The 26,967-nt window shown below is 38.6% G+C and overlaps 1 protein-coding gene across 3 annotated transcripts in view; it reads right to left on the bottom strand.

The window, feature by feature from the left end:
* Positions 1 to 26,967, bottom strand: part of LOC124965505 (contactin-associated protein-like 3) — a 214,094-nt gene that overhangs the window by 122,815 nt on the left and 64,312 nt on the right. For all 3 annotated transcript variants that reach the window (XM_047526489.1, XM_047526491.1, XM_047526490.1), the window contains exon 4: positions 16,216 to 16,363. In XM_047526489.1, the coding sequence (XP_047382445.1) occupies positions 16,216 to 16,363 (148 nt within the window). The remainder of the gene's footprint in view (positions 1 to 16,215; positions 16,364 to 26,967) is intronic.

Below are 26,967 nucleotides of genomic sequence, written 5' to 3'. Positions count from 1 at the left end.
CACATAAAATTAGCAAATATGCATCAGAAAATAGCCATTCATGGCTTTAAGTTTATAATAAAAGAAAACACATTATCACAACAGATGATTTATAACAGAAATAGTTACATTAGAAACTATTATAGACCTCACCAAAGGTAATCATTTGGTAAAATGTTATCTACTTAAAAATGATCACAAATAGATCTGAATATTTGAAAACAAATTAGGGTGTCAATAAATATAAAGTAATTTTTAAAAATCAGCATTAAATACTGAAAGAGAATTTATAAAAGCAATAAATTAAAAATAAATGTAAAGTTAAACAAAAAAACACATAATTTGGGAGAGAAAGTATTTCACTCAATAAGCCAACAGCAACAACTTCTCTGAGAGTGTGTTGGGGGAGCCACCCCAGGCAGGGTCCCTTGAACTTACCCATTCGCTAAGTATTATCTTCCTTGATCTTTGTGCCACTGATCTCAATGTTACCTGGAGAATTAAATTATGTAAGATGCCCTTTTTTCTGTCAATCCACTATTATAAAATTTTTGCTGTTGAACTATTAAATAAGTAAAACTTTACATATCTATAATCAATACAAATAATCCATTATAATATGTGGATGAAAATATCCAAACAATACATTAAATTATCACTTAGCATCCCATTTATTTTATTTTTTTATTGTTTGTTCTATTTTGTTAACAAAACAGCAGAATGCATTTTGATTCATTGTACACAAATGGAGTACAACTTTTCTTTTCTCTGGTTGTACGTGATGTAGAGTCACACCCTTCGTGTAATCATACAAGTACATAGAGTAATGATGTCTATCTCATTTCACCATCTTTCCTTCCCCCCAGCCCCCTCACCTCCCCTCATGTCCCTCTACACAATCCAATATTCCTCCATTCTTCCCTTACCCGCACCCCCGCCGATTATGTATCAACATCCACTTATCAGAGAAAACATTCAGCCTTTAGTTTTTTGGAATTGGCTTATTTCACCTAGCATGATATTCTCTAATGCCATCCATTTACCTTTAGCATCCCATTTAAAATGGCTGTTACAAGAGTCTTCATAAAAGTGTTTCTGTATATAATTCAACTTATTTAATCATTGGGGTATTTGAAAACAGAAGCTAGTTATTACACACGCAAGGTAGGAGTGATAGTTTCTCAGTTGTAGGACTACAAATCAACATTCCAAAAAGAGCAGGAGGAAATACTTGTGATTTCAGTTTATAATCAACAACTTCCTAAATAAATTAAATTTTTATGTTTCAGTCTCTAACAGTAAACATTAAAGTAGGCCTGCATGGGCTCCGAGTCCCGGAGCCGCTGCAGTGCAGTGTACTCCTGCAAAGAACCAGCGGAGAGCCTCGATCTGCAATCAGCCTCAGGGATAAGGGCAGGGCAGCCGGAGACCTCTTCAGGCGGCTCTGCCCACTCCGGCTGCGGGCTCTCTTCACGGGGCGATCCAAGATGGCGGCCTAGAGGGAGACTGCACTTCCAGTCGCTCCACAACCCAGGAGTTAAGAAGGGGAGGCATTGAGAGACTCGGACTGAAGTGGAGCCACGGGTGAGTCTGCCCACTGGGTAAAGCTCGGCCCGGGTGGCAGGCCCAGATAGAGGTGGCTTAGCAGAGCCGGGCAGGGCAGCTTGAGTCTTCCCAAGGTAGTCTTCCACACTCCGGCAGTGGGCTCTTCCCACACGGCCAGCTGCACGGTGCAGGCCCACAGTGAGAGCATTTCCGCACAGAGCCAGTTCCAAAACGTGGAACCAGTAGGGGGCTAGGGGCAGTATTCTTCGAATGAGCTGCTTTATCAGATTCCTCCAAGACATCAGGCTACTGAAGGCTGGGAGGTGATACACTGGAAACCTACTGGGACACTATAAGCCAATAGTGGAAAACTGCAATATCTCAGGGTCCCACTGACAACTGACCATTATGAGAAAACAAGGGAAGAAAATGTCCCAAACAAACCTAGATACTATATCAATAAAACCCAATGACAGCACAGCAGAAGAAATGTCAGAAAGGGAGTTCAGAATGTACGTAATTAAAACGATCAGGGAAGCTAATGAGGAGATGAAAGAGCAAATGCAGGCATTGAAGGAGGAGATGAAAGAGCAAATGCAGGCATTAAATGATCGCACCAATCAACAGTTAAAAGACCAAATACGGGAAGCAAGAGATCATTTCAATAAAGAGTTAGAGATACTGAAAAAAAACCAAACTGAAATCCTTGAAATGAAGGAAACAATAAACCAAGTTAAAAACTCCATAGAAAGCATAACCAATAGGATAGAACACCTGGAAGACAGAACCTCAGACATTGAAGACAAAATATTTAACCTTGAAAACAAAGTGGAACAAACAGAGAAGATGGTAAGAAATCATGAACAGAATCTCCAAGAACTATGGGATATCATGAAAAGGCCAAATTTGAGAATTATTGGGATTGAGGAAGGCTTAGAGAAACAAACCAAAGGAATGAACAATCTATTCAATGAAATAATAACAGAAAATTTCCCAAATCTGAAGAACGAAATGGAAAACCAAGTACAAGAGGCTTATAGAACTCCAAACATACAAAATTACAACAGACCCACACCAAGGCACATTATTATGAAAATACCTAACATACAAAATAAAGACAGAATTTTAAAGGCCGTGAGAGAAAAGAATCAAATTACATTCAGAGGGAAACCAATAAGAATATCAGCAGATTTTTCAATCCAGACCCTAAAAGCTAGAAGGGCCTGGAACAACATATACCAAGCCCTGAAAGAAAATGGATGCCAAACAAGAATCTTATACCCAGCAAAACTTACCTTCAAATTTGACGATGAAATAAGATCCTTCCATGATAAACAAAAGCTAAAGGAATTTACAAAAAGAAAGCCAGCATTACAGAACATTCTCAGCAAAATATTCCATGAGGAAGAGATGAAAAACAACGATGCAAATCAGCAACAGGAGGCGCTAGCCTAAAGGAATAGCCAAATAAAGGAGAAACCAAATCATGTCAAAAACAAATATGAGTCAATTGACTGGGAATACAAATCATATCACAATAATAACCCTGAATGTTAATGGCCTGAATTCATCAATCAAAAGACACAGACTGGCAGATTGGATTAAAAAGAAAAATCCAACAATATGCTGCCTGCAAGAGACTCATCTCATAGAAAGAGACTCCCATAGACTAAAGGTGAAAGGATGGGGACAAACATACCATGCACACGGACACAGCAAAAAAGCTGGAGTATCCATCCTCATCTCAGATAATGTGGACTTCAAACCAAAACTAGTCAGAAGGGATAAAGAAGGACATTACATGCTGCTTAAGGGAAGCATAAATCAGCAAGACATAACAATCATAAATATCTATGCCCCGAACATTGGCTCATCCACGTACGTCAAACAAATCCTTCTCAATTCCAGAAATCAAATAGACCACAACACAATAATACTAGGCGATTTTAACACACCTCTCTCACCACTGGATAGATCGTCCAAACAAAAATTGAATAAAGAAACTATAGATCTCAACAACACAATCAGCAATTTAGACTTAACGGACATATATAGAATATACCATCCAACAAAGAATGAATACACTTTCTTCTCAGCAGCACATGAATCCTTCTCTAAAATAGACCATATTTTATGCCACAAAGCTACTGTTAGTAAATACAAGAAGATAGAGATACTACCTTGTACTCTATCAGATCATAATGGATTGAAATTAGAAATAAATGACAGAATAAAAAACAGAAACTTCTCCAATACCTGGAGACTAAATAATACACTATTATATGATGAATGGATAACAGAAGACATCAGGAGGGAAATAAAAAAATTCTTAGAAGTAAACGAGAACAAAGACACATCATATCAAAATCTCTGGGACACTATGAAAGCAGTACTTAAAGGAAGATTTATTTCATGGGGTGCATTCAAAAAAAGAAGTAGAAATCAACAAATAAACGAGTTAACACTACAGCTCAAAGCACTAGAAAAAGAAGAGCAGACCAATACCAAAAGTAGTAGAAGACAGGAAATAGTCAAAATCAGAGCCGAAATCAACGAAATCGAAACAAAGGAAACAATCGGAAAAATTAATAAAATAAATAGTTGGTTCTTTGAAAAAATAAATAAAATTGATAAACCCTTAGCCACACTAACAAAGAGAAAGAGGGAGAAAACTCAAATTACTAAAATTCGGAATGAACAAGGAAACATCACAACAGACACGAGTGAAATACAAAACATAATTAGAAGCTATTTCGAAAATCTATACTCCAACAAAACAGAAAACCTTGAAGACATCAACAAATTTCTAGAGACATATGAACTACCTAAACTGAACGAGGAGGACATACACAACTTAAATAAACCAATTTCAAGCAATGAAATAGAAGAGGTCATCAAAAGCCTACCAACAAAGAAAAGTCCAGGACCAGATGGGTTCTCAGCCGAGTTCTACAAAACCTTTAAAGAAGAGCTCATTCCAATACTCCTCAAACTATTCCATGAAATAGAAGAGGAGGGAACCCTACCAAACTCGTTCTATGAAGCCAATATCACCCTGATACCTAAACCAGACAGAGACACATCAAGGAAAGAAAATTTCAGACCAATATCCTTAATGAACATCGATGCAAAAATTCTCAACAAAATTTTAGCAAATCGCATACAAATATATATTAAAAAGATAGTGCACCACGATCAAGTGGGTTTTATCCCAGGGATGCAAGGTTGGTTCAACATTCGGAAATCAATAAATGTCATTCACCATATCAACAGACTTAAAGTTAAGAATCACATGATTATTTCAATAGATGCAGAAAAAGCATTTGATAAAATACAGCATCCCTTCATGCTCAAAACACTAGAAAAAATTGGGGTAATGGGAACATTCCTAACATTATAAAGGCCATCTACGCTAAGCCCATGGCTAATATCATTCTAAATGGTGAAAAACTGAAAGCGTTCCCCCTAAAAACTGGAACAAGGCAGGGATGCCCTCTTTCACCGCTTCTATTCAACATCGTCCTTGAGACTCTAGCCAGAGCAATCAGACAAACCAAAGAAATTAAAGGGATACGAATAGGAAAAGAAGAACTCAAACTATCCCTGTTCGCTGATGACATGATTATATGTTTAGAGGAACCTGGAAATTCCACCAGAAAACTTTTAGAACTCATAAGTGAATTCAGTAAAGTAGCAGGTTACAAGATCAATGCTCATAAATCCAATGCATTTTTATACATAAGTGATGAATCTTCAGAAAGAGAAATTAGGAAAACTACCCCATTCACAATAGCATCGAAAAAAATAAAATACTTGGGAATCAATCTCACAAAAGAGGTGAAAGACCTCTACAATGAGAACTACAGAACACTAAAGAAAGAAATTCAAGAAAACCTTAGAAGATGGAAAGATCTCCCATGTTCCTGGATAGGCAGAATTAATATCGTCAAAATGGCTATACTACCTAAAGTTCTATACAGATTCAATGCAATTCCAATTAAAATCCCAATGATGTACCTCGCAGAAATAGAGCAAGCAATTATGAAATTCATCTGGAAGAATAAAAAACCTAGAATAGCTAAAGCAATCCTCAGTAGCAAGAGCGAAGCAGGGGGTATTGCAATACCAGATCTTCAACTCTACTACAAAGCAATAGTAACAAAAACGGCATGGTATTGGTACCAAAATAGACAGGTAGATCAATGGTACAGAATAGAGGACATGGACACAAACCCAAATAAATACAATTTTCTCATACTAGACAAAGGGGCCAAAAATATGCAATGGAGAAAAGATAGCCTCTTCAACAAATGGTGCTGGGAAAACTGGAAAACTATATGCAATAGAATGAAACTAAACCCCTATCTCTCACCCTACACAAAACTCAACTCAAAATGGATCAAGGACCTCGGAATCAGACCAGAGACCCTGCATCTTATAGAAGAAAAAGTAGGTCCAAATCTTCAACTTGTTGGCTCAGGATCAGATTTCCTTAACAGCACTCCCATAGCACAAGAAATAAAAGCAAGAATAAACAACTGGGATAGATTCAAACTAAAAAGCTTTCTCTCAGCAAAGGAAACTATCAGAAATGTGAAGAGAGAGCCTACAGAGTGGGAGAATATCTTTGTCAACCATACCTCAGATAGAGCACTAATTTCCAGAATCTATAAAGAACTCAAAAAACTCTACACGAAGAATACAAATAATCCAATCAACAAATGGGCTAAGGAAATGAACAGACACTTCACAGAAGAAGATGTACAAGTAATCACCAGATATATGAAAAAATGTTCAACATCCCTAGTAATAAGGGAAATGCAAATCAAAACTACCCTAAGATTTCATCTCACCCCAATTAGAATGGCGATTATCAAGAATACAAGCAACAATAGGTGTTGGCGAGGATGTGGTAAAAAAGGAACACTCATACATTGCTGGTGGGGTTGCAAATTAGTGCAACCACTCTGGAAAGCAGTGTGGAGATTCCTCAGAAAGCTTGGAATGGAAACACCATTTGACCCAGCTATCCCACTCCTTGGCCTATACCCAAAGGACTTAAAATCAGCATACTACAGAGATACAGCCACATCAATGTTCATTGCTGCTCAATTCACCATAGCCAGATTGTGGAACCAACCTAGATGCCCTTCAGTTGATGAATGGATAAAGAAACTGTGGCATATTTATACAATGGAATATTACTCCGCAATGAAGAACGATAAAATTATGGCATTTGTAGGCAAATGGTCGAAATTGGAGAATATCATGCTAAGTGAGATAAGCCAATCTCAAAAAACTAAAGGACGAATGATCTCGCTGATAAGCGGATGAGGACATATAATGGGGGGTGGGACGGGCTAGCATTAGGTTTAGGGTTAGGTTTAGAGTTAGGCTAAGGAGAGCAGTAAGAATGAAGGAAAGAAGGACTGTGTAGAGGGAACAGAGGGGTGGGAGGGGTGGGAGGGGTGGGGGGGAGGGGAAAAATATAATAAACATCATTACCCTATGTAAACGTAAAAAAAATAAATAAATAAAAAAAAAAAAAAAAAAAAGTAGGCCTGCATGTAGCAATCAATTAGGGAAAGGAATCCATCTAACCAGTAGTGAGGCTAAATGTGTGCTGACACATTTCTACTCTCTTAATCCTCAAAAAGCCATTCTAAACAATGACAATGACAAATAGAGTGTAGTAGTTCAAAGAGTGGGTTCTGGAGCTATCCTTGGAAGACTCACTCAACCTCCTTTACCTCAGTGCCCTCATCCAAATGGGATAAAAGAGTCCCTCCCCACAGAATAGTCATGAATATTAAACCAGTTAATGTCTATGGAGTGTGCAAACATGGTAAGTCCTCAGTGGGATTAGTTACATCATTATTACTGGTGCATTGAGCAAAGAAAATGAGATGTGACCATAGCTAAAAACTGCCTTTAGGACTTTTGCTTTTGACCAAGATGGGGCAAGAACATTTAAGTATTTAAATATTTAAGTTTTCTTAGACTATTTAATGCTTTTTTAAAACAGGTTTGTTGGGAGCTGTGCCAGCCAGAACGGCGCCTGATCACAACGGCAGTGAGGAGGTTAATTAACATAAGCACACTCAGGTGATTTATCACTGGCCGTATTCAGTTAATTCCACGTGGACAATGCATGCACAGGTGTTCCCGAGCACGCCTGCTTGGGCCTGCTCATTTTAACCCTTGCTGTGATAGGGCAGCTGGCTCCTCCTGATTGCAACTGGCATGGCCCCGCCCTCCACCTCCTGGAGGGAATATAAGTGGGCAGTGGGCGGGGGCGCGACAGTAAGGAGCAGTAGCAAGCAGAGCAGCAGCTAGCAGAAAGAAGCGGAGTAGAAGCCATTAGCAGAAAGGAAGAAGAAGCGGCAAGCAGATAGAAGTAGCTCGCAGAGAGAAGTAGAGGCAGCGGCAGAAGGCAGATCGCAGAGCGGAGAACTGGGAACACATCTTTAGGTTGCATATCACAGATAGGCAGGACCCATCACTAAGAAGCACCTTAGGTAGACGCACCCTTAGTTCACAGGATGCAGGACGCACCTTTAAGAAGCAGCAGCAGAACTAAGAAGAAATAGATCTCTGATAAGCGTAGAAGCCTCTTTCTCTAAAACTTTCTCTCTAAGCAAAGTTTCTCTTCCTGATAAGCAAAGTTTCTCTTCCTCTAAGCAAAGTTTCTCTTCCTCTAAGCAAAGCCTATCTTTCTCTCAGGGTCTCTCTTCCTCTATGAATTAGTGAATATAGGAAAAAAATATTTTATTTCCAGGCCCCTCTGATAAATACCTGTGCAATTGTTGCCGCGGGTGGCAACACAGGTATTACGCTGCACTTGGAACAATCAAAAATAACATGAAACAATGGTTTTCAAGACATTTGCTATTAAGCAGCAAAAGAGAGAAAAATGCATAAGAGATGAGAGACAAACAAGATGAGCCTTATGACTGCTTGGATCACAACCTTCAGATAGTGTCCAGGAAATGGAGCAGGAAGGGGAAATTGAGGCAGAGACCAGAGCCTTCCTGAGTAGAGAAGAGCATGAAGGATCTGGTAAGAATGGGGCAGCTAGAGATCCCGGGCAGAGAATAGGAGAGGAGAAAGATGAACTTCGAAAGAGCACAGGTGGTTCACGGCACAACTCTCAGAGCAATGAGCTGCATGTTGACAAATGTACCTTTAAGAAAATGCAGCAAGACTGAGAAAAGAAGCTTCTGGAAGGACTAGCTGGAAGCTGTGCTTCCCAGGTACAAAGGATGGGCATGGGGCTTATGTGATCATCCGGAACAGAGACTGCATAGCTCACTAGTTCTGGATCAAGTATTCAGAGGGTGTAACCTCAGTGGTGGGGAGTCACTGGCCCAGATTAAACACTGCCCTGGTGAGGCTAAGACCTTGAAGCACTGACTTTGTACAATTCAATATCTTTGAATGAAGTAAAATAATATAAGGATGCAAAAATATCTAGGATCCAACAAAATAAAAATCACAACATTCAGCAGTCAAGGGAGGACATGTGGAGGCTGGAAAGCATGACCCTAATGAGGAAAAATTACCAAGCAAAATGTACACAGAGCTGACAAATATAATTGCCAGAGAAGGACAATGAGGTAATTATTATAACTATACTCCATTGTTAAAAAAAAATTAAGTAGATACATGAAAGTTACCTAAAAAAGTGCTAACCTCAAGGTCTGAAATAAAAGATACACTGAATGGGATTCAAGGGAAATTAAACACTGAAGAAGGATCATGAACTTGAAGACAACAGAAAAATCCAAATTGAAATGAAGAAAAAAAAAAGAATTAAAAAAAAAAAAAGAATTAAAAAAAAAAAAAGAATTAAAAAAAAAAAAGAACAGAGCATCAGTAAAGTGCAACTAATTTGAAATCCAAATAACTAATGTGTTATAATTAAGTCCTTTAAGGAAAAACAGAGAGGATTGATTAGAAAAAATATATGAAGAAACAATGACTGAAACTTTTCAAATTTGGTGAAAATTTGAACCCACAGGTCCAAGTGGCCCGATGAGCCCCAAACATAAGAAACAGAAGAAAACAAAAAGAAGCACAGAAGCAAATTTCTCAAAATCTTAAACACAAGCTAGAAAACAAAACAACAACAAAAAACTATATCTTATAGTCAGAGCAACATCAATACAAATGGTTGTAGAATGCTAGAATGCAGAATGCTGGAAATGATAGGAACTAAAAACAATTGGAGATTCCCTGTTAAAATGAAATGATTTGAATGAAAAACAAATCTTTCAAAATCTGTGCTGGGTGAAAATAATTTGCACAAATGAAGGCAAAATAAGGACTTCTCAAACATACAAATGTTGAAAGAGTTCCTCAACAGATCAACACTATAAAAAATGTTTAAAAGAAGTCATTGGGGCAGAAGAAAAATGATTCAGAGAAAAAAGAATACACAACATAAAAATTTGTGTAAGTGTGTGTGTGTGCATGTACATGTATGCACTTAAATTTTTTTAACAGATAAGTGAAGGGGTACAGGTTTGTACCCATCAAATTCTCTCCCCACAAAAGCAATGATAAAACTGAGGGTGGGGATGGTCAAAAACAGTAGCAAAGGAATATGGAAACTGACCAAAGACATACAATAAATTAAGAAGCGTTTGCTCAAGAAAATCTTTTGAAGCTCAGTAATAATTGTGGGAGTCTATGTCATTGTAGCCAGAGGCTGCCTCTACCTCTTGTTAGCACTAATCCTCTACCTGGGATGGGGAGTAGGGCACATGAAAAAATCTAATATCTCAGCCTGAGATTTCAATACCTGTTGGGCAGTAACAACTGACTGGCTGAGCAGTCAGCAGCTGAATAGGGAGGAACCATACTCACCCTCAAAGTCAGGAAATACATCTCTGAGGAAGTGACATTTAGCAGAGATCCGAATGGTATGATGTAGACAGATGGAAAAATTGGAAAGCAGCAGTCAAACCAGGTAAACTAGACGTGAAGAGTCCTTGAGTGATAAGAGTACTTGGCACAGGGGTCAAAAGGAAGCCTTGGTGGGAAGGGAGCAGGATGTGGGAATGGCAAGAGGTGAACTAGAGAAGTATGCAGGGGCATGGTCATTTAGCATCTGCTGAGTCCCGTTAAGAAATGTGGATGCTATCTTAAAGCAATGGAGGTGGAAGACTGTAAAGAGGTAATCAGTTTAATAAGATACACATTTTTCATGATAGCTTAGTTGCAATGTAAGAAATATTATATGCTAATGGGTAGAGACAAGGAAATTAAAATTGGAAAGCAATTGTGGTAATTCAGGAGAGTCTGGATGTGTGGTGAGTTGTCCTAGAGAGAACTGAAATGATTTAGGGGATAATTTGGACATACACTGTTCAGAATTGGTATTCACTGAATGTGCTGATACACAGATTTGTCAAGGATTATTCCCATATTTATAGTGTAAGTTCCTGATGAAGGACAGAATCATTAACAGAGATAAGGAATACCAGAGGAAGAGCAGTTTTAGGGCTGAGATGAGTCAGGTCAAGAAGGCAATCTGGGACCCAGTAAGTACTTGTAAGGCAACAATTTCACTAGTCATAGATCACCTATTTTCTCAATAATTGGACCTATTATCTAACTCTGAGATCCAGAGATTATTGCAGACTGCAAATTCTGGTAGTAATTTATGATATTTAAAAGTAGCATTTTAAATGCTAAAAATTATTATGCATTTAAGTTAATTTAGCTGTCATCATATAATCCAACTTTGCCTGTTCCACTGTACTTTATTAAATATGTATTGTCAATGTTTTTCAACATTTACTTTCAGCAAAATCCTTAGTTACACTCTTTTTAGATCTAATAGCTTGCTAACAAGTTTAATCTAGGAGGAAATTAAAAATGCATCATTTGGAATTGTGCAATAACTGTGACAGAAATTAGAAAAATTAAAATAGCATTAAAATATGGCCTATTATGCCCCAAAATATGAGAGGCTGTTTGTCTCATATGATTTTTAGAGTAAGTACTTTTCTACTTAACATTGAATAAAAACCTTAAGGCTATATGATTATAACTCAGAGTAATTTATCATTTTTATTCTTAGATCAAAATATAGCTTCCATTTATACCGTGACACAAAGAATCAGAAGCCTGTTCCTGTATTCAGCCTGTCTCTGAGGAATCTACTTTTTTCCTCTCCTGTACAGGCTCCTTAGCAGTTGGAGGGCAAAAATCAAGCCTTATGGATCTTCCTTAGCATGGTGACTTGCACAGAGTAAATGTTCCATAAGTAGATACCATACTGAATAGAGATAATACTTCTTCTAACTTAATTTGACTATTTTGTATGTTTTCTACAACAGGCCTGGACAACCTAGACCAGGATTCTCTAAAGACTAAAGATCATTATTAGCTTCCAAGTTTTTCTTCATCAATGAAGGGAACTACTTCTACTCTCATCCCATATTGTTATATTCCTACTAAAGAATTTTCAGAACTCAAGTCCACCCAGAGGAGGGCCAGTACTAGAAAGAAGGAGGTTCTGTATGTACTCTCTTCTCTCAAAACTCTCTTGAAACTTTCAAAATACACATTCCTTATTTTTATGGAATAACGACTGCATTACAAATATTGATATATATGGACACTATTAAAGTCTAATTTTTTTCACTATAATAGTCAATATTTTAAAATTAAAAAAACAGCTAATTACATTCCACTCCATTCATTTTATTCTTTTTTTTTTTTTTTTTTTTTTTGGGTACTAGGGATTGAAACCAGGGGCACTTAACTGCTGAGCCATATTCCCAATCCTCTTTATATTATTTTGAGACAGGGCCTCCTTGCTAGTTGCTGAGGCTGGCTTTGAACTTGCAATCCTCCTGCCTCAGCCTCCTGAGCCACTGGAATTATAGGCTTTCATTCTATACTTAATGTCTGACTTGAAACAGGCAGGAAGCATCAATACATGAATGACAGACTCAAACCCCAGGGGACTCACCAACTCTGCATCTATCAATTCCACGTTCCCAGCAATTCACTCAATTTTATGCTTTCTTCCTTCCTGGACTTATTCAAAGAATAAGCACATTAGTAAACATAAAAGTATGATAAAATAATGGAACCAGTTTAATACAACCTGTTGGGAAAAGAACACATTGCTGCAGGATCACTAGAGAATGAAACTGAAGAGGAACCCTATAAGTCAAAGAAGAAGGCAGAAAATAATGGGCAGAAGAGATGGAAAAAATGATTAACCCCACTAAAGGAATGCAGGCCAGGGAGGGCGGACCTTCAAAGCCCAGGATCACAAAGGATGTGGATTTGGAGTTCTCAGACCATACATTAATGTTAAAACCTTGTGAAATTAGATGACAAACAAAAGACAGAACATTTTAGAGTGAAATACACAGTCAGGGACAAGTCTGTAGGGAATGCTGAAATTAGAAAGATGGGGCTGCCAGAGAAGGGGACTCTAACAACAGCACTTCCACCCCTTCCCTGCCTCATCCTTGGTTTGGAAATGGTAGAAGGGCCTTTGAGGCACATACCAAACCAGGAAACCCTGAAAACATACAATGTTTAAAAGAATAATGAATAGCATTGCAAGTTGGATTTAAAGAAATGAAACTGAAAAGAGAATTTGCATCTAAGAGTCATTATATGCCAAGAAAAGCAATTTAGATGTTATTTGCAATACAAACAGCAGTGGAAATACAAATTGAAATGAAAGTAACTATCACTTCTGGTTATAAACTGTATTGTATTAAATTATAGTCAAAATGAGAATGCAAAGTTCTGTGTTTGAATAATTATTCTTACTACTAATAAAAACTAGACAAGGCAGAAGCACTACTAAATCAAGGATGTACTGTGGCTGTTTTACAAATGGTAGTGGTTGTTATGCCTGTATTTTTGTGACCAATAGCTCCTCTTGCTGATCTTAGTGGTGTACACAGGTGCCATGACAGCTGTAGTCCTTCCAGGGAATAAGGCTTACAATTTTGGTCTTTCTGGTACAAATGTTTAACACAAGGAGCTGGAGTAATGGCAAATCAATCAAGCTAATGGCGAATCCCCATCAAAGAACATGTTCTCCTTTGAAACCAGTTAACCTGAATCCATTTCGAAACTAATGGGAGAAGGCAGAGGCTACTTTTATGGGAACAAGAGACCCTCTAAATATCAGGCCTCTCAGACACTTTATCAGGGAGCACCTTGGTAAATCCAAGAGACACAAGGAAGGAAGGAAGGAAATGACAATGGCAAGAAGGAAAATACCTTGACAGTAACACAAAGTGTCTGTGTTAAATGCTTCCAGAAAACATGGAAAGCAGTGGCAGAGTTAGAAAACTAGAATGATAAGAGGGACATGTATATGAGCTTACCAAGAAGGGGAAATGAAGCCAAGATTAACACAGCGTTTCACCCTGAGATGGAGCTCTTTGGGTAAACCTAATCTTCTAAAACCACTCATTTTGTGTGAGGTTCCCAAAGAGAATAGGATAATGTTCAACAGCTCACTATGTCTCACAATGCCATTGCCTCCTGCACTAACAGAACCCTTAAATTCCTGCTCCCATACTTTGTATTGCCATGAGCACTGGCTATGTATGGTTTGTATCTGGAATGTCATCCCAAGGCCTATGTTAAAGTTTTTGTCCCCAGCTTGGCACTTTTGATAAGTGGTAGGACCTCTGAGAGGTAGGGCTTAGTGGGAAGAAGTTAAGCTAATTGTGGCGTGCCCTTGATGGGGATATTGCAAACTCAGGACACTCCTTTCTCTCTCTTTGCTTCCCAGCCACCATGAAGTAAGTAACCTTGTGCCACCACACACTCCCCACCATTATGGAGTGTGCTGCTACAGTCCCAAAGCAATGGTGCCTAGTGATCACGGACTAAACCTCTGAACCTGATGCCAGAATTAAGGACAGGTAGTTAGTGTAGAAATAGGGGATCGGGTCAATTCGAGGAAATGAAGCCATGAAGCCATCTGCCTCTGGAAGTTGGAGACTGCCCCTGGAAGAATGGAATGTCAAGGATCTCTGGAGCCCATTGATTACCAAATTTACCTGCCTTTATCAAGGACTGCAAGCATGGAGCTGCTAATTAATGCCCCCTGGGCCCTTATCTGCCTGAATCACCTTGGCCCTCTCCCTGCCCATGGCTTCTCACTTAATGCAAAACCAGGCCTAGTCACTAGGCAGGAAGGGAGAGATAAGGGGGGAGAGAATTGGAGAACAAAAGAGACTTTAACCAATAAAAGATGTAGGGTGCGCTCACTTCTTGGGACTTTAGAACATCAGCCATGGCCCCCTTCTTCCTGCCAGGAGAAGTCTGTATTATTACCTTTAAATAAAACCTGATTAATATGCTTGCCTTGGTGTGCTTCTCTAGTGTTCAATCTTCAACATTAGAAGGAGCAGAACTTGTCACCAGTAAACGGCGGTATCAAACCTATGAGCCAAAATAAGATTTTCTTCTTCTCAGTTTGATTATTTTGGGTCTTTTGCCACAGTAATAGAAAGTTGACTAATACCAGCACCCTCCCCAGCTTTTACCTAACTATCCATGTCTTTCACTTGATTCGCATAATTTTATAACTTCTCATAAAACTTTGACAAAGCAAATGAATAATTTTAGAATCATCCGTTGCACCCCATGTCAGGCAGTTCTCTCAAGCAGTCAGTTCTCTCAAACAGTCAGTGTCCAATAAATTTTTATATGCTAAATGAGGGAATAAGGAAATGACTACATGTGTAGTATAGTAGTAATGAGAATCAAATTAAGAAAAAAAATGCAGATCTGTTCTTAAATGCAGATTCAATATGTAATAGCTTAGGTACATGGTATGGAAGGCCAACCTGACTGAAAAACAAGCCACTGGGTTAGTCCCCCATTTTCTAGACAAGTTTTTGTTAATAATTTTTTTCCTTTTGTGTTAATTTAGGAAATACCAAAATGGCAACAATATAATTGATTCACAATCATCTTGGCTGCAAATTTCACTACTTTTATCATTGGTTGAGAAAAGAGGGAAAAGTAATACCCAAATGACATTTCCAAGTTAAAAGCAAATTAAGTTGCAAGGTACTATACTAATAAAAAGGTCCCACAGGGAAGCAAACAGAGAAAAGTGGAAGAACTGAGTCATCCTAGGGTATGAGGAAGACAGGATCATCGCATCCAGCAGTCACTGTGTGTCCCACACTGAGGGCCATCTCAGTATCAGAAACAGCACCATCAGACACAGTAAATTGCTGTTATTGATTTGAACATCATTAGTTTTTTTAAGTGCTGACTCTGAAACAGTTATTTGGCTAATCTCTGAAAATCTAAAGGTAAATAAAGCTCCATTCAAGTCTTCCTTTAAAGTCAACTATATCTCAAAGAACATTATGGAGGGGGCTGGGGTTGTGGCTCAATGGTGGGATGTTTGCCTAGTACGCATGAGGCCCTGGGTTCAATCCTCAGCACCACATAAAAATAAAATAAAGGTATTATGTCCACCTACAACAAAAAATACGTATTAAAAAAAGAAAGAAAGAAAGAAAGAAAGAGAACATTATGGAGGCTTTCTGCTTAAAAAAAAAAAAAAATTAAAATTCTACTCCAACAGCAGTGCATGAAAAGTTGCATCCAGTTTCAATGTAGCTTTTACAATATGTCACTCTGACACTGATTTCAGGCAGGGATAAGGACACTTACTGTATGCACATCCATACACTTCAATCCGCATGCCAATCCTGCCTTTGGGGTTCCAGGCTAAAGGAAGGAAGCGCAGGAACCTGGCTTCCAAGGGAGGTTGGAGTCTGTAGTGCACCACGCTGTCTGAGTTTGTGTTTCCTGGAAAACCCTGAGAGAAAACAGAGAAAGAAATCAAAATATCTGTGAAATGCTGTCTCTTCATCAATGAGAAATGCCTGTTCACCTTGTTAATATGCAAAAGGTGCTAGTGTTTAAACAGATGTGACACCCGCCCCCCCACCACCTCCCTAGTCCTTGGATTAGTAACCATTGCCCAAGGTCCCTTATTTCAAGGATAGTTTAAAGTTCACCAGCACAATTAAACCAGTTATAAACATACTACTCTTAAAGGCTTGCTTTTAGAGAGTAGTTCATCCCCTAACCCTTTCACTAATCTTCAAGCATAGCAACAGAAATACAGGAAACCCACAGTGCCTGGCCCTGGGGATAATAAAAAACCCAGGGCCAATGTGGATATAGGAAACAGCATCCTAAATGCCTCTGTGATTGACCTGTTCTTATCATCATGTTTTTTAAAGAACTGCATTATTAGAATATTGCTAAAATAAAGCATTTCTAAGATACAATATTAAGTTGGAGGCTTTTACTGCTTACTTTTACCTCCTGCTGGAAATATTAAACCAAGAAAGAAGACAGATTTCCCTTAGTCTGCAGAAAATGAATAGCTCAGGTTTCTCAGTACTTGCTCCCTTCCCAATCAGGAGGAAAACATTTTATAAGACATTTGAAAAACTAATGTTTGCTTGCAAAGAGGTTGTACATAGAAATGAAGCTAGAAAAAATATTTCCAATGCATCAAGACCATATATTTAAAGTAAAGTATTTGTATTAAAAACAATACTAAAAATGTTGCAAATAAAAGTGTGTGTAACTTAATATATGGTCATAAATCTATTTTCTGAACAATGAATTAGGGCCCCATATTTGAAAAGTTATACAAAAGGAAAAAATAAGTGCATTCAGCATTATAAAATAGAATGCCTTAAATGAGTGTTTAATAGTGTGCACATATTAAGGGCAACTTGAAGGAACTGTTTTCTCAGAATTAAACAAAACATCGAACTGTAGGTCCATACACTTTTGAGGGCATTATAACAATTTAGACAATAGCATTTTCCCATTAGCTTCCTCTATATATTGACTATAGTAACATATAAATTAGGATATTTTGACAAAATTTAGGAAAGTTTCTCATTGAGAAATGCCACTGTCTGTAAGTAATGCAATTTTGCTTTTAGTTCAGATTGATATGGTCTAAAATGTATGAAATTTATTTCTCTTATCATGTGGATTAATCTGGGGTAATTTGGAGAGTGCCTTTGATCATTGAGGCCCTTCTCAGAGCCCTGACCCATCACACTCATATCCCCAGCACTTCACAAAGTACAGATGTCCTGTTGGTGCATGCATGTCCTGTTGGTGCATGCATGCCATGAACTCATCACCACTGATTATGTCTTCCTTATTTCCCAGGTGATTTAAATTCCATCCATGACCAGCTCAGTTCTAACAAATGGAAGGCACTCAATGGCATTGTTGCAAGATCAGTGCTCCTTGACTTTCAATGGGGCTATGTCCCAATGAATCCACTGTACATTGAAAAAAATACCAAACTTAGTGTATCAACTCAGGACACTGCAGTTGATTGGTTCCCCATGAGATACATGAATAACTGAGTCATTGCCCAGCACTGTGAATAATAATGGACCAATATCATATCCTGGGGGGGAAAAAAATCAAAGTTCAATTCAAACTACATTTTCTACTGAATGCACATCAGTTTTGCACCATCATAAAGTTGAAAGTCCTAAGGAAAAACATTATAAAATCTGGAGACATCTGCATCAGAAATTCTTCAAATTTAATTCATATGTGCTGGACTGAAAGAAGGAAAAGAACCACAGTATGTGCCTCATACTAACACTGACCATACCTTTCTTTCTTTCTTTTCTTTTCTTTTCTTTTTTTTTTTTTTTTTTTTTTTTTTGGTACTGGGATTAAACCCAGGGGCACTTAACCACTGAGTCACATCCCCAGCCCTTTTATATATATTTTTTTTATGTTGAGACAGAATCACAAGAAGAGCCTGGAGGTCACTAAGTCTTGATAAGTTGCTTAGTGCCTGGCTAAGTTGCTGAAGCTGGCTTCGAATTTGCTACCCTTCTGCCTCAGCCTCCCAAGCCACTGGGATTGCAGGCATGCACTACCACACCCAGCAATTACCTTGTTTTGATCGTTACAAAGTATACATATATGTATGGAAATGTCACACTCTACTCACAAGTATGTATAATTATCATGTCAATCAAAAATGATATAAAACTTATTTTTAAAAAGTTATTATGTCACTTCAAGAAACAGAAAGTAATAAAGGAAAGAGGGAGGGAGGAAGGAAGGAAGGAATATACAGATTAACAAAATCCACTGTATAATTCCCGGGCCCATCACAATGTATGATTTGAAGTACACGGAAAGATGGCCAGTCTCCAAATGTCCCTTTGCTTCTGCCCTACAGTGTCTGAGGGGCTATCATGATGTTCAAATCTTATTTACTTGAGTCTTGAAAGCTTTTCGATCATCAACAGTCTTTAGCAAAACTGTGGCATCTCACAGGTTAGAGTCTCACATCCATATACCCTTCCACAGGTATTCACATAGTGACCATCTTGGGCAGGTGCTGAGTGGGCTACAGAGCCAAGGCAGGCATGGCAGGTGCAGCTGCTTTCCTAGTGGAGCTTACCTTCCAGAATCCTTTATTCCCACCTGAGACCAACTGACAGGATGCATCAGAAAAAAAGTGCTCATTTCTGAGGAGATGAAATGACAAAGGGCTTTCTGTGACCCATGTTCTATTTTGCCTCAGGCTAGTTCTGTGGACAGAATGTACACCATGCAGAAAGACTGTGCTGGGTGAGTGCTTCCATACCAAGTTTTCTAAGATGGTGTTATGGTCTTAACCATTTTTCACTTTTATTGTACAACTGTCTGTTCTCTGGGTACATTTCAGAGAAAAATCTTAAGCGAGCATTCAGCTAAACCCATAAAAATGTACTGTAGTGTGATCAAGTGGGTATTTTAACAATTTATAATTATAGCTTCTAACATAAAAGCTGCTTCACACTTCACACATCAGACTTGTTAGGATCAGATAAATTCCTGCATGTGCACAACCTCTATTATATTTCTGTCCTGAGCTATTTTTCTTAAACATTTTTATAGTGGCTTTTAAGAGGTGACTTTAAGGGAAAACTTTGACTGCTATCTTTTATTTTTATTTATTTATTAAAAAATTTTATTGGTGCACTAAAATTATATAGAATAGTGGGCTTCCTTGTCACATATTCATACATGCACATAATTTGATCAATTTCACTTCCTAGCACATCACTTTGCCACCCCTCCTGGAGTAGTAGATGTTCCAATGCAAGTGTGGCCATTTTCCATTTACTATCCACTGCTCAGAGGTTCACTGCAGCCAACTAGCATCCTCTGTCTTCTTTCGCTCTGCCTTTGTCTTTGATCTTGCCTCAGGTCCCATGTGCCTCAGATCACAGGCCCCAAGAGGTCTCTGTTCAGATTCCTGGTTTCTAAAATGGACACACTAGGAGGGCCCCGGACACCAGGGGAGCACCCACAGGGTCCTGTGATCACAGTAAGTGAATAAGGGGACTAAGGACCTTGAGAATGCTCAGAGCAGCTGCCCCTAAGCTCCCTCTCCTGGGCAGTGCCCTGACTCTGACGAGGCAGCAATGGATGCTCAAATACTGAGTTTCTCAGAGCTTTCTGTCATGTTTGAAATCTGTATAAACTTAGTGAGACAATAGGTTTTTTTGTAGGAAAAAAAAAAAAAAAAAAAAAAAAAAAAAAAAAAAATATATATATATATATATATATATGTTTAAGCCAGAAGATCTAATTCAGAATTCCTGACCTGTTCTGATTCTGTGTATTAATCTCTTAATCTCCTTTTGGGGTAAACTAGAGGTGATCTTGATTTTCCTGACACCCACCTCCTGTCCCCACCCCCAGGGAAGATGCAATAGTGTTTTCCCCTCTGTGTAAAAACACATGTGACTTCCATAGAATGAAGCAAAGGAAGAACATTGTGAAAGAAGGAATGACAGCAAAAATGAGAAGTGTTATCTCCCTGTAATAATAATATATACACTTAAGTTTGAAAATCAGCAGCAGCTGGGTGCTTCAGGGCCCAGATTTCCATGTGCTGGTGGGCACCTGGGAATCTCAGCAGAGTGCTGAGTTCACCATCAGCTAACAGAAAACAGTTCACTTTCTAATCTACAGGGAACTAAGGCAGGTATGTTTTGGAACTATACTGAGTAATATGGGAATAAGGTCTTAATTTCTCTTGGTCCAAGCAAGAAAAATAAGGAGGAGACTGAAAAGAAAAAGCTGACGTTGATGGGAAATAAACATTCTAATTCTAATACATGCCATTTGGGAAGACTAGATGTTTTCCTAGACAGTCTTTCTAGAAGGTTTTTCTGACTCCCAGATATCAAATAAGGTATCAGGGAGGTGGCCTCCTAGGCACTGGTTCACTACAGCTCTGGTTCTCTCAGCCCCACCTTTATTTACGATCCCATATTTGCCTTGGTGCTTATTATCATCAGCCATGGTTTATGACTAGCAGAAACCTACTGTGTTAAAAAAAAAAAAAAAAAAGCACTAAATGAGGAATTCACACAAGTAATTTAGGCAGAAGAAGACATCTTCTGCAACCTTCTTTTTAACATCAAATAACTTTTTTGACATGAATTAAAAGATATGTCAAAGATATTCAGTCATGCATAAGTGAATATGACAATAAAACTGTCCACATGCCTCCCTTGGACCCTTTTAGTGCTTACAATTTACTAAAAGACCTTTTTTTTCCCTCCCCTTAGTAAATGTAATTTCACTTATATAATTTTGGTATGAAAAAGACAATCAGACTTCCCACTATCACCTTTTGTATTACTGTGAAGAGAATTAGGTTGACCTTGGTTCAACACATACTTGTGTATGATTTTTAAGCCTCAGTTGACTAAATTAAAATGAACTATAAACTATAGTGTCATTCATCATTACAGGATCAGGACATGTTCTGAAAAATGTGTCACAGAGTATTCCATCACTGTGCAGACATCACAGAGTACATTTACACAAATAGATGATGTAGGACAATTCTTGATGTGGTCACTTGATACCACTAAGAGACACAGTAGGCAGGAGCTATATAAGGTTGCTGCCAACTTAATAGGTCATACAGTAAGCTTTTAAAAAATATAAGCCAAAAAAGTACATGCTAAAATGATAAAAATTATAGTACTGGATTCCATAATCCAGTAACTCAGTGGTTATCATTCTTAAGCATTATGCTCTCTACATAACTATATGTGTTATACCTTCATAAGACTGTCAGTGCAGTACGATTGTTATACGAGCATTAGCACTGACATGTGAGTAATGCATTGTGTTAGTACACCTACCACATCATTCCCTTATAATCTTACAGAACCACTATCACATACATGGTCCATCACTGCCAGAAACATCTTTTGTGAGGCATGACTGTCCCAGTGATGTAGACACCATCAGTGCAGTTTAAAGAGTAACCTGCTCAAAGAGAATATAAGTGATCCACAATACTCTAAGGGAGCTACAAAATTTTGCTTGTTAAATGTATTAATCATATGCTTATCTCATTTACTGCTTTTCAGTCTTTTGTGAATTAAACATCATTCTGTTAATATTGCTGTCCTTTTCCTTTCAGCAACAATCTAGCGATTTCATACTAGGACTAATGTGAAATGTTGTGTATCAGCTGCTCCCCATTGTGGTCCAAGAATTAAGATATAACATGCCCTATACACAGTGAACCATTGCTTTTAGAAAAGCAAGCAGCTAACATTTAGAAATGCAGTCAATATTTCATACACAACATTAAGCAAAGGCTGACGGGTAAGGATATGCTCTGGGCACAGAAATGGGCAAAGGAACATAGCTCTGGGATGCCACAGCTAGTGTCTGAGGCAGATGAGAAGTCACACACAACACAGCATCAGAGGTGTGACTGAAATGCAACAGATGACCTTTGCTGTGAGGTCAGGCCACACTCCACAGAGGACAAGGTTGCCCTGCTTCCTTCCCCACTTCAGGACTTAGGACTTCAGTAAAGTGTAGCTTACACATTGGAAAGGAGAGGAAATTTCAGGCAGTAGAAATCTCTGTGCAGGACACTGAGACAGGGAAAGAGATGAAACCAAAGAACGCTGGCTGGAACTTGCTGTCATTTAGGAAAGGAGATCGAGGAGAAAATTGAGTCCAGGGAGGTGGGTTAGGGCCACAGGACTGGGACTCTCAAATATCAAAAGAAGAAAGGGAGTCTGTATCCCACAGGCAAGGCATAGCCAAGGGAGTCTTTCAGGCTGGAGGGACAAAGGCAGAATTGGTCCCATGAAAAGACCCTGCAGGGGCAGGGACTGAAGGAGGGTCTTGCAGGGAGCAGGGCAGAGGGGTTGTTTCAAAAGACAGAATAACAGAAGATTCCTATTATAAATGCAGTATCAGGTTTCAAATACACTATCAGAAGCTGAGACAATGAACAATCAATAAGGGTGACAACAGAGACCACACACCAATTCTTTGAAACTGCTATTCAGTTGACCCCTGGAACACAAATGGGTTTTGTGTTTTTGTGTTACCTTCTTTTCTAAAACAGTTACAATTAAATCAAAGTGATGGTAACCACCCTTCCTCCTGGGGTAGGGGTGCAGGCCAGCCTACTCTCTGCCTCCTCTGTGACTAGGCTCATCTCCTGGGCCCTGCAGAGCCTGTCCAGGTCCCTCAGCCCCTGGTCCTTCCCCAACCTGTAAGAGTGGCGAGCCAGGCTTTCCTTCTTAGAAGAGCCCTGACTTTCCCATTCCATGTCTCTGCTGGGAAGACATGTGGGCCAGGGCCTGAGAGGTCATCCCAAACAGGGTCACTCAATCCTAATGACCTGCAGTTGCCAGCAGACTCTGCCTAAGAATCCAGCACTGGGGTTTTGGAACATGACCCAGCAGAGATGGGTCATGTAGCTGTGGAAGAAGTATTGCAAGTTTATGGTCAGTCTGGGTAACTTAGCAAGACTGTCTTAAAATAAAAAGGGCTGGGGATGTAGCTCAGTGGTAAAGCAAGAGTCCTGAATTCATCCTCAATACTGGAATGAAAAAAAAAAAGGAAGTGAAAAAAAAAAAAGATATGGGTCATTTAGTGAGTCTTACTTAGTCACAACCACATGCCCCTCAAGAAAGTCTGACAGATAATGGTACATGTAGGTCATGAAAATGGGCACAGATAGGGAAGAAGTGGGGAAGAGAAGGTTTTCAGGGTTGGGTAACTGTGAGCATCTTCAGTACCCTTTAAGTCTTCTGTGGAAACACATTCTCTCTTCAACAGCATCTGGAGGCACTGAGCTGTCCCTCAATGGAGGAAGTAGAGCTGTTCTATAAGTACAGCCCACTGGTTCTCTGTAAAAATGGTTACCCATGTGCAGGCCAAAAAGCCTTCTTTGCACATAACAGGTGAGCAAAGCAAAGACCCTTTTCATTCAGCAGTGACTGGAATCTATATTTTTGTTTCCTTTTTAAAAACATGAAACAAGGCAAATAAAAATCTTAGAATACTAAAATACACACAGAGCACCTTTTGCAACAGATTTGCTATTAAAAAGCTGATTTTAAAAATAAAGGAGGGGCTGGGGAGATAGCTCAGTTGGTAGAGTGCTAGCCGTGTAAGCACAAGGCCCTGGGTTCAATCCCCAGCACCACTAAAATAAAATAAAATAAAATAAAATAAAATAAAGGAGAATAATGGCAATGAGATGGTGAACAAGCAACCTCCAGGCCCTTGATCTCTCATAGAAACACTAACAACTAGAAACACTAAAATAACTTTACAGAAGAGTGATGGAAATTTTAAAAGAAGTTGAATTTAAAATGGTAAGAATTTTTTTTATATTTTTACTCGCCCCTGCCCTACCTTCTCCCCATTGCAGCATAGGGCACTTTGGGGAAATTAGCAGATGAATCATCAGTTCCTTCCCAGAGACAGCAAAAAAGACTGATCTGCAACCCTGTCTGAGGAATTGGTCCCTAAAGTACCAAATTGAAGATCTCAAAAAGCCAGAAGTGGCTCCAAATAGGGAAAACCATTGGAAGTATTAGTTACAATTCATTAAAAAAAATTCTGATAGGAGCTACAGATGCCTAAGGCAGGAGATCACTGACTGAGGAATATGATAGACCAGCTCAAGGCCCCTAAAAGAAGAAGGGTTAGACTCTCAGGGAAATTCAAACAGGGTGGAAGCAGCTGCATAATATGCAGTATCTGGGAAAAAAAGGCACATGAAGGTGCTGAGATGATATATGGGTGTGTGAAGGAGGCAAGAGAGGGGCAGGTAAGTTAGTGCATAAGAGTTCTCAGAAGGCACAAGCAGGCTGGCTGGTAAGGGCCTCCTCATGCATGGAACCAGTGTGGTGGCTATTTTCTTAATACTCAGTTTTCAACAAAAGATCACAAGACATACAAAGAAACAATAACACTTGGCCCACTCAAAGGAACAAAATAAATCTCCTGAAATGGTAGGTTTTGGACTTACTAGACAAAGTTGTTTTGCTTTTCTTTCTTTCCTTTTTTTTTTTTTTTTTTTTTTTTTTGGCAATACTTAAGATGGAACAGGTCCTCATTCTTGTTAGGAAAGTTCTCCCACAGAACTACATGCCCAGTACTTTTGGAATTTTATTTTGAGTCAGATGTCACTAAGTTGGCCAGGCTGGACTTGAACTTGCAATTCTCCTGCCTCATTCTCTCACATAAACAATGGCTGAAAGAGTTCATTATCATTAGATTTGCACTACAAAAATTGCTGAACAGTCCTTCAATTTGAAATGAAAGGATACTAAACAGTAACTCAAAGCCATACAAAAGTATCGAGTTCTCCAGTGAAAGTAAGAACATGGTGCATTGTCCCTAAAGCAAAGAAGTACAATAATACACAATGTCCCTGAATGCCCCCATCTGTTCCCAAAATACCTCGCCAAGTTAGGGGAACAATGAGACCAAGACTGAGCTGGAAAGTCCAGATGTATAGTATCTCAAAGGACTCTGGCTTTCTCTTGTGCACACTGGGAAGTGGGACACACCTGAGCTGTCTGTAGAAAGCTATTTTCTTGCATGTACACCAGGACAGTTGATCCTGGGGATGCTAGTCAGAAAGCTAAGCTATGGAATGCTTCTGCAGCTTAACATACAAAACCCTTCTCTGAGTTGGGACAGACTTGGAACAGAGGGCTTTGTGGATATATATCACTTGTCCATCCATCCACCAGTGAGAGAGAAAAGACACTAGCTGGCAAAGCACTGTGAGGGGCAGAGGTGCTGTCTGTCTGTTGACATGGAACTCTTTTTAGAGCAGTCACTGATCTCTTGAAAGTTTTCCCCAGTGAACCACAAGTCTCCCATGCTGTTCTCAGTCACTTTCTTTGGTCTGTCTGCAACCCACCCCATTGCCCTGGCACAACTGGGTATGGATGGCATGGATAAGTCTAAGACCAGTTATTACTATAATTTTGGTTTATAGCTACAATTCATTTTTCGACAGGATTTGAAGGACAAAAACATAAAATAGTTATAAATCTATGTTGGGTACAAAATTCAAAAGACATAATTTGTGACATCAATAATATAAAGTAAGGAGGCAGAACTATAAATGAAGAGTTTTGTATGTGATGATACTAAGCTCATATCAGTTTAAAATAGTTGTTTGTTTGTTTGTTTTTGTTTGTTTGTTTGTTTTGTGGTGCTAGGGATTGAACCTAGGGCCTTGTGTATGTAAGACAAGCACTCTATCAACTGAGATATATTGCTAGCTAGAGTAGGTTGTTTTAACTTTTGGATACTACATGTAATATCCATGATAATCACAAAACATTACAGAATTTACACAAAAGCAAATGAGAAGGGAATAAAAGCTATGTAAAACAAAAACTCAAACACAAAGAAAGGCATAAAACAAAACAACTGTAAGAGAAAACAAATTACAAAATGGCAACTATAAGCCCATCACTAGAAGTCATTACTTTAAATAAAAATAGGTTAAATTAATCAATCCAAAGATATAGACTATCATAATGGTTTAAAAAAACAAACAGGATTCAACTATATCCCCTTTAAGCAACTCACTTTAGATTCAAGTATACAAGCACAAGTTGAATATGAAAAGATAGAAAAAGATAGTTTATGTAATTTGGAGCAAAGGAGAGCCAGGACTGGTTATTAGTAACACCAGACAAAAATAGACTATGCTGAAAACTGTTTCAAAAGGAAAAGAACATCATATAAAGATAACCTGAACTATTTACCAAAATGATATAACAATTATACTAAATATATATGTAGCAAACACCGAAACCTTCAAATTAAATGGCAAACATTGACATTGACAGAAACTTAAAATCTGAACAGAACAAAAATTGAACAGAAATAAGACATCCCAAAAGAAAGGAGGAGACTTCAGTAGCACACTTTCATTAATGGACAGAATAAGACAGGATCAAAATGAATTTGAAGACTTAGACAACATCATCAACCAATTAGTCCTAATGAGATACAGAAAACACTCTGCCCAACAAAAACAACATACACATTTTT

This window comes from Sciurus carolinensis, chromosome 15, assembly GCF_902686445.1.
Source record: "Sciurus carolinensis chromosome 15, mSciCar1.2, whole genome shotgun sequence".
In the NCBI taxonomy this organism is placed as follows: Eukaryota; Metazoa; Chordata; class Mammalia; order Rodentia; family Sciuridae; genus Sciurus; species Sciurus carolinensis.
This window is presented reverse-complemented; position numbering and strand designations above follow the sequence as displayed.